This window comes from Lutra lutra, chromosome 11 (assembly GCF_902655055.1).
Source record: "Lutra lutra chromosome 11, mLutLut1.2, whole genome shotgun sequence".
Classification (NCBI taxonomy): Eukaryota; Metazoa; Chordata; class Mammalia; order Carnivora; family Mustelidae; genus Lutra; species Lutra lutra.
The window spans coordinates 51,211,866-51,221,873 of NC_062288.1; the positions used below are offsets into that span (position 1 = coordinate 51,211,866).

At 36.1% G+C, this 10,008-nt stretch overlaps 1 protein-coding gene across 1 annotated transcript; it reads right to left on the bottom strand.

The window, feature by feature from the left end:
* Positions 1 to 2,875: 2,875 nt before the first annotated feature.
* Positions 2,876 to 3,960, bottom strand: PRPS1L1 (phosphoribosyl pyrophosphate synthetase 1 like 1). The gene has a single exon (XM_047695579.1). It carries the CDS (start codon positions 3,857 to 3,859, stop codon positions 2,903 to 2,905), a length of 957 nt encoding a protein of 318 aa, XP_047551535.1. The 5' UTR covers positions 3,860 to 3,960; the 3' UTR covers positions 2,876 to 2,902.
* Between the last annotated feature and the right edge of the window lie 6,048 nt (positions 3,961 to 10,008).

The window sequence follows — 10,008 nt, forward strand, 5'->3', positions numbered from 1 at the left end:
CATGACATCTTTAACTAAGGACGGTTTTGACTCCTTTTTTTCTAATATTGCTCTCTTCTTTTTCTTGCCTTATTCCACTGGCTTAGATATTTGACTGATTGTAGTGGGAATCATTAATTATATCTTTGTAAGTCTCTAGTGGATTTTCTTTATCAGGTCAAGCAAGCTTCATTCTATTCCTATTTTACTGATAGTTGTATTTTTTCACAAGATTGTCAAGACAATTGTAATAAATCCTCTTTACTGTATATGGTCTATGTAAATTTCCTTTAAAAAAATGTATGAAGGGGCGCCTGGGTGGCTCAGTGGGTTAAGCTTCTGCCTTCGGCTCAGGTAATGGTCTCAGGGTTCTGGGATCAAGCCCCACATCGGGCTCTCTGCTCAGCAGAGAGCCTGCTTCCCTTCCTCTCTCTCTCTGCCTGCCTCTCTGCCTACTTGTGATTTCTGTCTGTCAAATAACTAAATAAAATCTTTAAAAAAAAATGTATGAAGACTTTTTGGTGACCTATAAATATTTTTAATATTATAAATGTTTTCACTCATGCTGGAATTTATGAATTATCTGTTCAGTTTCCATATGTAGTTATTAAAATGATAACTTATTTATGAGAGTTCTGTTGAAATTTACTTCTGTTAATGTAGTTCATACATTTCTCCTCACACTCTCACTTGTTTTTCTTTTTATATTTCAATGTTGAGCTGTTAGGTGCATAAAGATTCTTGATGATTGTAACTTATTGGAGGGGTTTAATCAGCAAAACATACTCCACATTTACTTTAACTGAAAAATCCCTTCTAGTTTCTCTCTGTGAGCATTTACTTGATATATTTTTCATCATCCCTTTTTATCAAAATTTTTGTTTAGGTGTATCTTCTGTAAACAGCTTATCATTAGAAAATTTTGCCACCCAATCTAATAATTTCTTTCATAAAGTTAATTTAACATATTGACTTTAGTTAATATGTTGACTTTAAAGTATATTTGGTATTTTCTATTTGCTATGTTTTCTTCCTTATTTATTTCCTATTTTCAACTGGATTTTTTTACTTTGTTCATTTTGCCATTATAGTGGCCATTACACATTTTTTTTTTCTGTCTAGGAATTTTCAAGTAATTCTTTCCATTTTTATCTTACTTGTCCTTGAATTTTAGAAAACATATTTAAACACAGTTTTTTTCTATAGTGTCAATTGTGTCAGTAACCTCCTTCCCAAACTAGATAAAATTATTAACTTAGACCAATCCTAACATCTCCTAATCTCCCATGCTTTTTGGATATCATCTAGAATTTTATTTATAGATTTTAAAATAATTTGCTTTATACTGTGGCTCAATTTTTATATGAATTTTATCTTAACTATGATAATCTTCACAATAACTTCATGAAAACTTATTTTTGTGTGTTTCGCCATTATCTCTTTTAATTCATGTGTTCCTCTTAGTTGTATGTGTATTTTTTTTATTTTCAGTATCCTCAAGTGATATTTTCAGAAAGCATTTACGGGGACAAATTTCCAGAGTCCTTTAATATATTAAAATGCCCTAATTCTGCCTTCAAAATTAAATGATAGTTTGGTTGGGCAAGAAATCTAGGTTGAAAATAATGTCCTTCAGAATGCAAAAGTTTTTTCCATTTTGCTTATTGCCTGAGAGATCAAATGAAAAAATCTAATAGCATTCTGAATACTGTTCCTTTAAAATCACCTTATATCTTTTAGCAGCTTTTAAGGCCTGTCTGCATTTTCTTGGAAATTAGAAATTTCATGATATGTCTAGATGTATATATATATTTTTCACCTACATGCAGATATTCTATTAGTTTCCCCAACAGGAGGACAATACCAATTTTTAAACATAAATCTGAGGTCACCTGACATGTCAACTGAATACAAGGAAGGATGACAAAGATAAATGTTTCAAGAAAAGGCACTATAACATCACCTAAAATCTATAATCATGGTGTTAGTAGGCTCAAATTAAGCGACAGCAAAAATATCTAATGCAAATATTAAGAGATTGTATAGCAGGAAGTAGATTTGCTTTCCAGAAGACTGGATCATTTGGACCCAACAGGATATTTGTCCTGGAAAAGGTCAAGGTGGTTGGAGGTAAAACTAGAAGTTATAGGTACAGTGGTGCCTTGGTAGAGCAGTTGAACATTGAACTCTTGGTTTCAGCTCAGGTCATGGTCTCAGTGTCCTGAGATCAAGCCCCACAGGGGGCTCTGCACTCAGCAGATAGTCTGCTTGAGATTCTCTCTCCACTCTCTCCCCTGAGAATCCGAGATATATAGTCTCCAAACACATGGTGACAGATTCCTCTTCTTCCTTTTCAGAAGCATTGGCTGCACTTTCCAGCTTCCTCTCATGATCCTACCCAGTGGCTTTCAAACTGAAAGCTGCTACTCTTGTCTTGCAGGGGTTTAGCATGCATCTTGAAGAACTTGTGACAAATGAGAGGAGGAACAGTTCAGAAGAGGGGGGAGAAAAGGGAGTAGAGGATGGTAGAAAAGGGTAGTGGTGAGGTTGGTGGTTGAGGTTGGCTGTAGTTGCTATTTATCCTGAAGCATTCACATGTAGTCTAAACTTCCCTAATCACTTTCAAACACCTCCACACAACACCCTCAAAGTCTGAAATCAGTAGCTGAACTGTAGTTAAAGTTGCAAGGTTCACAAAATAATCAAAGAATGAGACAACCCAGAGAGAAAATCCCAGCAATTATCCTCAATCTGTCTCTCCTCAACTTAAACCCTAATATACCCGATGTGTGATGTAGAAAGTCACACCTGGGCAATCTGGGTCTTCTACTGAACTTTCCATCAAATTCCAAGGGGAAAAAAATAAACAAGCAGCAAGGTATATTTTGATTTTTATCTTATTTTATTTAAAAACAGAGTTCTGTTATAAAGGGACATGGCTGAACAGGTAGGAAACAGATTCCCCGTTGTGGGTTCTCCTGATGGCTTCTGCAAGGATCATGGAGATGTCGATCACCTGTATTCTGGGGCACTGCTTCATCTTCTCTTCCTCAGGTATGGTATTGGTGACTACCACTGCTTCAAAGCATGCACTGTTGATGCGAGCAATGGCCGGCCCGGAAAAGATTCCGTGAGTCAAGATCGCATAAACTTTGATGGCTCCCGCTGAGAGGAGTTTGTCAGCTGCGTGACAGATTGTGCCACAGGTATCAGCCATGTCATCCACAAGGATAGCCACACGATCCCTCACGTCTCCCACTAGCACCATGCGGTCCACTTCGTTGGCCTTCTTCCGCTCTTTGTGAATCAAGGCGAAGTCCACGTTCAACCTGTCTGCGATGGAGGTCACTCGCTTAGCTCCACCCGCATCCGGTGAGACAACAATGCAGTTCCTCCACTCAGAGATATTCTCCCTTATCCACTTCAGGACAGCTGGCTCCGCATACAAATTGTCTACTGGGATATCAAAAAAGCCCTGAATTTGAGAAGCATGTAAATCCATGGTGATGATATGGTCTGCACCTGCTATAGACAGCATATTCGCAACAAGCTTGGCGGATATTGGGGCCCGGCTCTTATCCTTCTTATCCTGCCGGGCATAAGGGAAGCATGGGATGACGGCGGTAACCCGGCTGGCTGAAGCGATCTTGCAGGCATTAATCATGATCAAAAGCTCCATTAGGCTGTCGTTGATTTCGCCACAACCACTCTGCACGATGTAGACATCCTCTCCCCTCACGCTCTCGCCAATTTCCACACACGTCTCCTGGTTACTGAATTTCTTGGTCACCACCTTGCCTAGCTCCAGGCCCAGGCGGTCAGCAATTTTCTGGGATAAGTCCTGGTGGGAGCTGCCACCGAAGATTTTGATATTTGGCATTTGGTCAATCACTCCAGGCACTCTCCGCCCAGCGATCACCCCGGCTGCCAGGATCCCAACCGAAGTCCGACCACGGGCTAAATAAGGACTTCCGGTTGTTACTGGGCGGTTACAGTCCCACTTCCGGCCACGAACCTCTCTACGTGCACCTTGGGTCTTCAGAAAAAAAAATTCCTGTTTGGCACCTACTTCACACTTTTAAACTGAAAAAATCAAGTCTTTCTTCAGTTCATGGATTTTTTTCTTCTATTGGTGTCTATAGTAGTTTCCTACAGCTGCGAAACAAATTCAAACATATAAAAATGTAGAACTTCTACAGCGTAAAAGATGTATACGTTTAAAAGGATAGTTACAGACTGGAGAAAAAGTCTAAAATATAGTTTAGGCAGTATTCTTTCTGATCGAGTAAGGAAAAAGATGAGCAAAATAGTTTGGAAGTAGTATAAATAGCTTAGGGGGTGGGTAGGGGAGGAAGTTATAAACATATGAAAAAAATGGTAGTAATCAGGAAAATGCCAATCATTTTCACACATCAGGTGGGCCCAAACTATTAGATAACATCTCTGTTGTTAGAGAATGTGTTAAGTATATAAATTTTGCAAGGGAAATTTTGTATAACCTTTGACTGGATGTATCTATTTCTAGGAACCTACTCAATGGGAATATTCACAGGCATCCCCCAAATACATTGATAATGTTATTTGTTGCTGTATTAATTCATTCTGTCAATACTTCCTCAAGTATTCTGTGTGTCAAGTGTTGTACCATTTACAGAATATAAGATGGTGATTGACAAGTAGTAGTCTCTCTAGAAATACTTATAATAGGTGGAAACTAATAAATGTCCATCAGTAGGTAAGTTACATATAATGTATAATTATATAATGTAAATTATCACATAAGCAGCCATTAAAGAAGCTGATTTATGTGTAGTCATATGGAAATATTCCCAAAGATATTTCTAACTGTAAAAAACCCAGTCAAAAAGATATATATAATATGAAATTTATGTATTTAACAAGTAGTAAGAAATAAGTAATAGTAAAAATATCAAATCATTGTGGAAGTTCTTTTTATTATGATTATCTTTGGAGAGGGGAGTAGGTGGGTGGGAGTTTGGGGTAAAAGAGGGCTGTCACATTTTATTGCCATCTATCAATGTAGTATTCGAACTTCCATTACTTCCTATAATTAAAAAAGCACTAATAAAACATATAAGATGATTAAGTGTTAGCAAATTTTAAGTACATAGCTTAAGTACTTAACTAAAGTGCATTGGGGTTTAGAGTAATGGGGAAAGTGGAAGGGACAACAGATACCAGGAATTTCAATAGCAAACTGTGTCATAAAAATAATGGAGGCATCGGATATAGATCATACATTTTTATGCAGCCAGTTGTGTGACTGACATTTGTTTCTGAAACATTTTGATATAGCCTAAAGTCAAGTAACCATTTTTTTGATTTTGAAATTCCTAAATAATTTGTTGAATATATTTTCACACCCTACTTTTGAGCTCCCCCACTGGTTTTGGTTTCACTGATAGGATAAGCTCAGGAATTGGAGTAGGCAACAGAAATGGGAAGATTTGACAATGTCTGTGAAACTCAATATTTTGCTAGAGAAAAAAAAGTGTATTTATATTAAATGTGCTATTATTATAAAGCCATGTACACAGTTATGTCAAAAAGACTAAATTAAAATGTCCTGCTGCTGATCTAGTCACATCTTTCTCCAAGATCAGCATCTGCCCAGTTTTTAATTCAGACACTTTATGGTTTTTTAAATTCAGACACTTTATGGTTGACAGTCCATTGCCAGGTCATTTCTTTCTTTTTTTTTTTTTAAGATTTTATTTATTCATTTGACAGACAGAGATCCCAAGTAGGCAGAGAGGCAGGCAGAGAGAGAGGAAGAAGCAGGCTCCCTGCTGAGCAGAGAGCCTGATGTGGGGCTCAATCCCAGGACCCCGGGATCATGACCCAAGCTGAAGGCAGAGGCTTTAACCCACTGAGCCACCCAGGCGCCCCTGCCAGGTCATTTCTGTCCATAACCCTCCATTCATGTTCCTTCCTATCATAAAATCAGCAGAGCCATCTATACTATATAATTCTCTTCCTCAGCCTGACTACATACAGTGATTTCTAAAGAAAATTCTGTGGCTTAATTTAGCAGCACTAAAAAGTACTTGCAGCTTCAATTAAAATGATTTTTCTCTTAGTGTTCTCAACGTGTCACACATTTTTCAGTTTTTAAAGAAAAACAAAACAGATTTTTAAATAGACCTATTATTACCTAAATAGGACTGAATGCTAATGTAAACATTAAAAACACATAGTTGGTTGCATTTTCCTTGAGGTGTTAAGTAGGAGAAATTTTTGTCTTGCTGCTATTTTTGCTCCAAGTTCTGGCTGTTGCAACACCTCGTAGTTCCAGGGATTTGTCTGAAATTATAAAATGTTAAAGATGGAAATGGCCTTCGAGACCTTCCAGTCCAGCATCCTGACTCACAGACAGAGAGCTGAGACCCAGAGAAATGAAGCAACTTGTCTGGGATCAAACAGTTAATTAGAGGCAGAGTGTGCACTAAAATATGGGATTCCTGAATTTCCAAATAGGGTTTTTCTCAATCTATCATTTTTCTTTGAGGTTTATGAGAATGAAGGAAAAATTCAAAAGTCAGGCAGAAACTTTTGCTAAAAATGTTACTTTGTATTATTAAACAACTACAACAAAGAACAAAGCCCTAAACCTGAGACTAGAAAATTCTCCAAAAAATTATCTCTGAAAAGAAATGAACAATTGGCAGTGTCATGGAAATATCTTTATTACTCTGACATTTCTGTTAATGTGAATCTGTTGCAAGGGGATTTAGCTCCTGTTTACCTTGGTCTCTGTAGGTTGATAAAGACATCTATCTTATCACTGGCTGTTTCGAACAGAAGTTATGGGTAGGAATAATGCCTATTGAAGAACACATTCTCTATATTTAAGACATCATCTCTTAATAAATTACTCTGGATAAATAAATTGTGGATAGAGAAAATGCCTATCTTTCTCCTTCCCAAGGCAAGTGTATTTAAATGTCATCTCTACAGATCTGTGAGAATTGCTATATTTTGAAGGTGTTTTGAGTCAATAGCCAGAAAAAAAAAAAAAAAAATATATATATATATATATATATATATATATATATATATATATATATATACCATTGGAAATAGTTTCTTGCTTTACTGATTATTCTTTTACCCTTCCCAATTCCGACATAAATAATTCAAAGAGAGAGCCCTGATGCAGCTTGATCAGCTAAGAAGAAAAGAAATTCAGTCAATTCTTTTAGAAAGTAGAGAAAAACAGTTGTTGTATTTTAAGTAAAATAAATGCTTTCGCTAAACATACTTGCAGTTGACAAAATGCTAGATGTTTAGGTGGCAATTATAGTTCTTTGATAAACTGTCAAATCTTGTCACAACACATGTTACAAACAAGGACAGATTTAGATGTCCTTTATGACAGCTTTGTGTAGGTTGAGAATGTTTGGCAGTTAATTTCAAACAAGGAACATATTTTTCTTTCCAGCAGTTATCTGCTTGTTTATTAGGAAGAGTTTCTTTGTGCCTTTATTCTTACTCATTTGACTCACAGTTCCAGATCGTTATTGTAACATTACCTTACCTCATTTATTTTGCTCATAATAATCATCCGCAATACTTTGAGAAAATTTCCCACTGAGCTTTACATTGGTAGAAATGCTTTAAAGTTTGTTTTGTAATTTTTTACAATTAGAGTTGACTACTGTGTGCGTTTACTGAGCTTTTAGTTGGAAATCTGTCATTTTATACAATAGATGTGAAGATAGTGATTAGGTAAAGCTGAGTGAAACAAATAGGAGAAAAGGAGAAAATTTTGTGATTCAGAAATGTCACTTTAATTCTGAGTGTATTATTGTAGACACATAAGGATATTTTTGAAACGTTTTCAAATTTTAAAAAAATTCTGGAAAGTTTGAAAATCCTAGCATGAAATAATAATCTTGGAATAAAAGTGATGTTACTTATGCTAAGTAATATATAATTGCAATGATAGATGAAGCAGTATATGGAGAGGTTCCATAATTAGTAAATTGCAAATGAGAAATATCTCCCTAATATTTATGTAAAATATTTTCAAGTCTTCTAAAGCAGGTTTTGATGATAGATCTTTCTCTTCTTGGGTAGAATATCAGTTTCATGAAATTAGTGAAAAGATACTCATGTTAATTTTATTTTGACAAAACACAAGGTCCATATATGCTATTCAAACCTATTTTAAAGACATTGTATTTTTTTCTTTTCAGTTATTTAATTCAGTTATTTAATCCTCATAGTAAAAATTAAGACCAATTATCCATTCACAGAAATAAAAAAATGAGTGAGGTATGGTTTGGAATGGTTCAGGGGTTCTCAGACTTGAAGGACATCAGGATCTGTAGGAGGGATTATCAGATTATACATTCCTGAGCCACGTTCCCACACTTCTTGACCATTAGGTCTGGGGTAGAGCCACAGGCTTTGTGTTTCTACTAAGATACCACATAATGCTAATCCTGCCCTTCTGGTGACCCGCTTTTGAAAGCCACTGGTTTATTTCATTGACATTTATTTTGTCATTTGGGAAAGTCAAAGGTATAGTTGATTAATTTCTCTTTGACTCATTTCTCTAGCTCTTGTGATGTGGCATATTTATTTTGCTTCGAACTTTTCTCTCTTCTTCTTTTTTTTTTAAGATTTTATTTATTTATTTGACAGATAGAGATCACAAGTAGGCAGAGAGGCAGGCAGAGAGAGAGAGGAAGGGAAGCAGGCTCCCTGCTGAGTAGAGAGCCCCATGTGGGGCTCGATCCCAGAACCCTGAGATCATGACCTGAGCCGAAGGCAGAGGCTTTAACCCCCTGAGCCACCCAGGTGCCCCTTTTCTCTCTTCTTATCCTTTTTTTCTTGTATAATTTGGTTTTCAAATATCACATAATTCTTTAAGAACTACAAACATACACACTTCAACTTAAAATACCTGTATTATGTTCCAGAAATATTTTGACAAGTACATGTAGAATATGAACTCTTATTATTTTGGGAAATTAAAAAATCCACTGGGCATTTGAAAATCTAAAAACCAATTTCTACCTATGAGTCTAGTAAAAATAGGGCAAAAACTAAGAGGCTCTCCAATTTATTATACAATTCCCCTCCTTGAGTTTTTTACAGTATTTGCCATTGAGAAAGATCTTTTTGTCATACTCTGAAGACCACTTGGTTGTCATTAGATACTAAGCATTGTATAGAGTAAATATTTTCCAGTTTGATTTGATGTTGCTCTTTGGGAGGGAGTCATTGTGTATCAGTTTATTAAAAAATTAAGCAAAAACAAAAGAATATCTCCATCAAATATATGTTAGAATGAGCAAAACCTTAAGGCCTCCACATTGTTTTTCCTCAAGGATATCTTACCCCTTCGGACTTGCACTCAAATTTTAGAATTAGCTTTCAAGTTCCACCAAAATTTTTGTTAGATTTTTATTGGAATTGCATTAAATCTATGAATCAATTTAGGGGTGAAATTGACTTTTTAATACTGAGTTTTCCAATCCATGAACAAACTATTTCTTTCCATTTAATTACTCTTTAAAATGAAACAGTCGTGTTTTTTTTTTTAAAGACTTTATTTATTTATTTGACAGACAGAGATCACAAGCAGGCAGAGAGGCAGGCAGAGAGAGGGGGGGAGGCAGGCTCCCTGCTGAGCAGAGAGCCCGATGCGGGACTCGATCCCAGGACTCCGAGATCATGACCTGAGCCGAAGGCAGCGGCTTAACCCACTGAGCCACCCAGGCGCCCCTTATTAAGTTTTTTTAAACAAAATTTCCTATTTCATCTTAATTTTCAAATTTACTGACTTGATGCTTTCCATAATATCCTCTTATTGTATTTTTAGTACCTGTAGCAGCTTTAATATGATTCCCTTTGTCATTTCTAGTATCAACTTTTTGTACCTATTCTCTTCCTTTTTGATCAATTCTATCAGAAGCCTTTTTATTTTATCAGTCTTTCCAAAAAACTGATGTTTGAAATAGTTGACGCATTCCCCACTGTTTGTTTTAAACTTTGTTG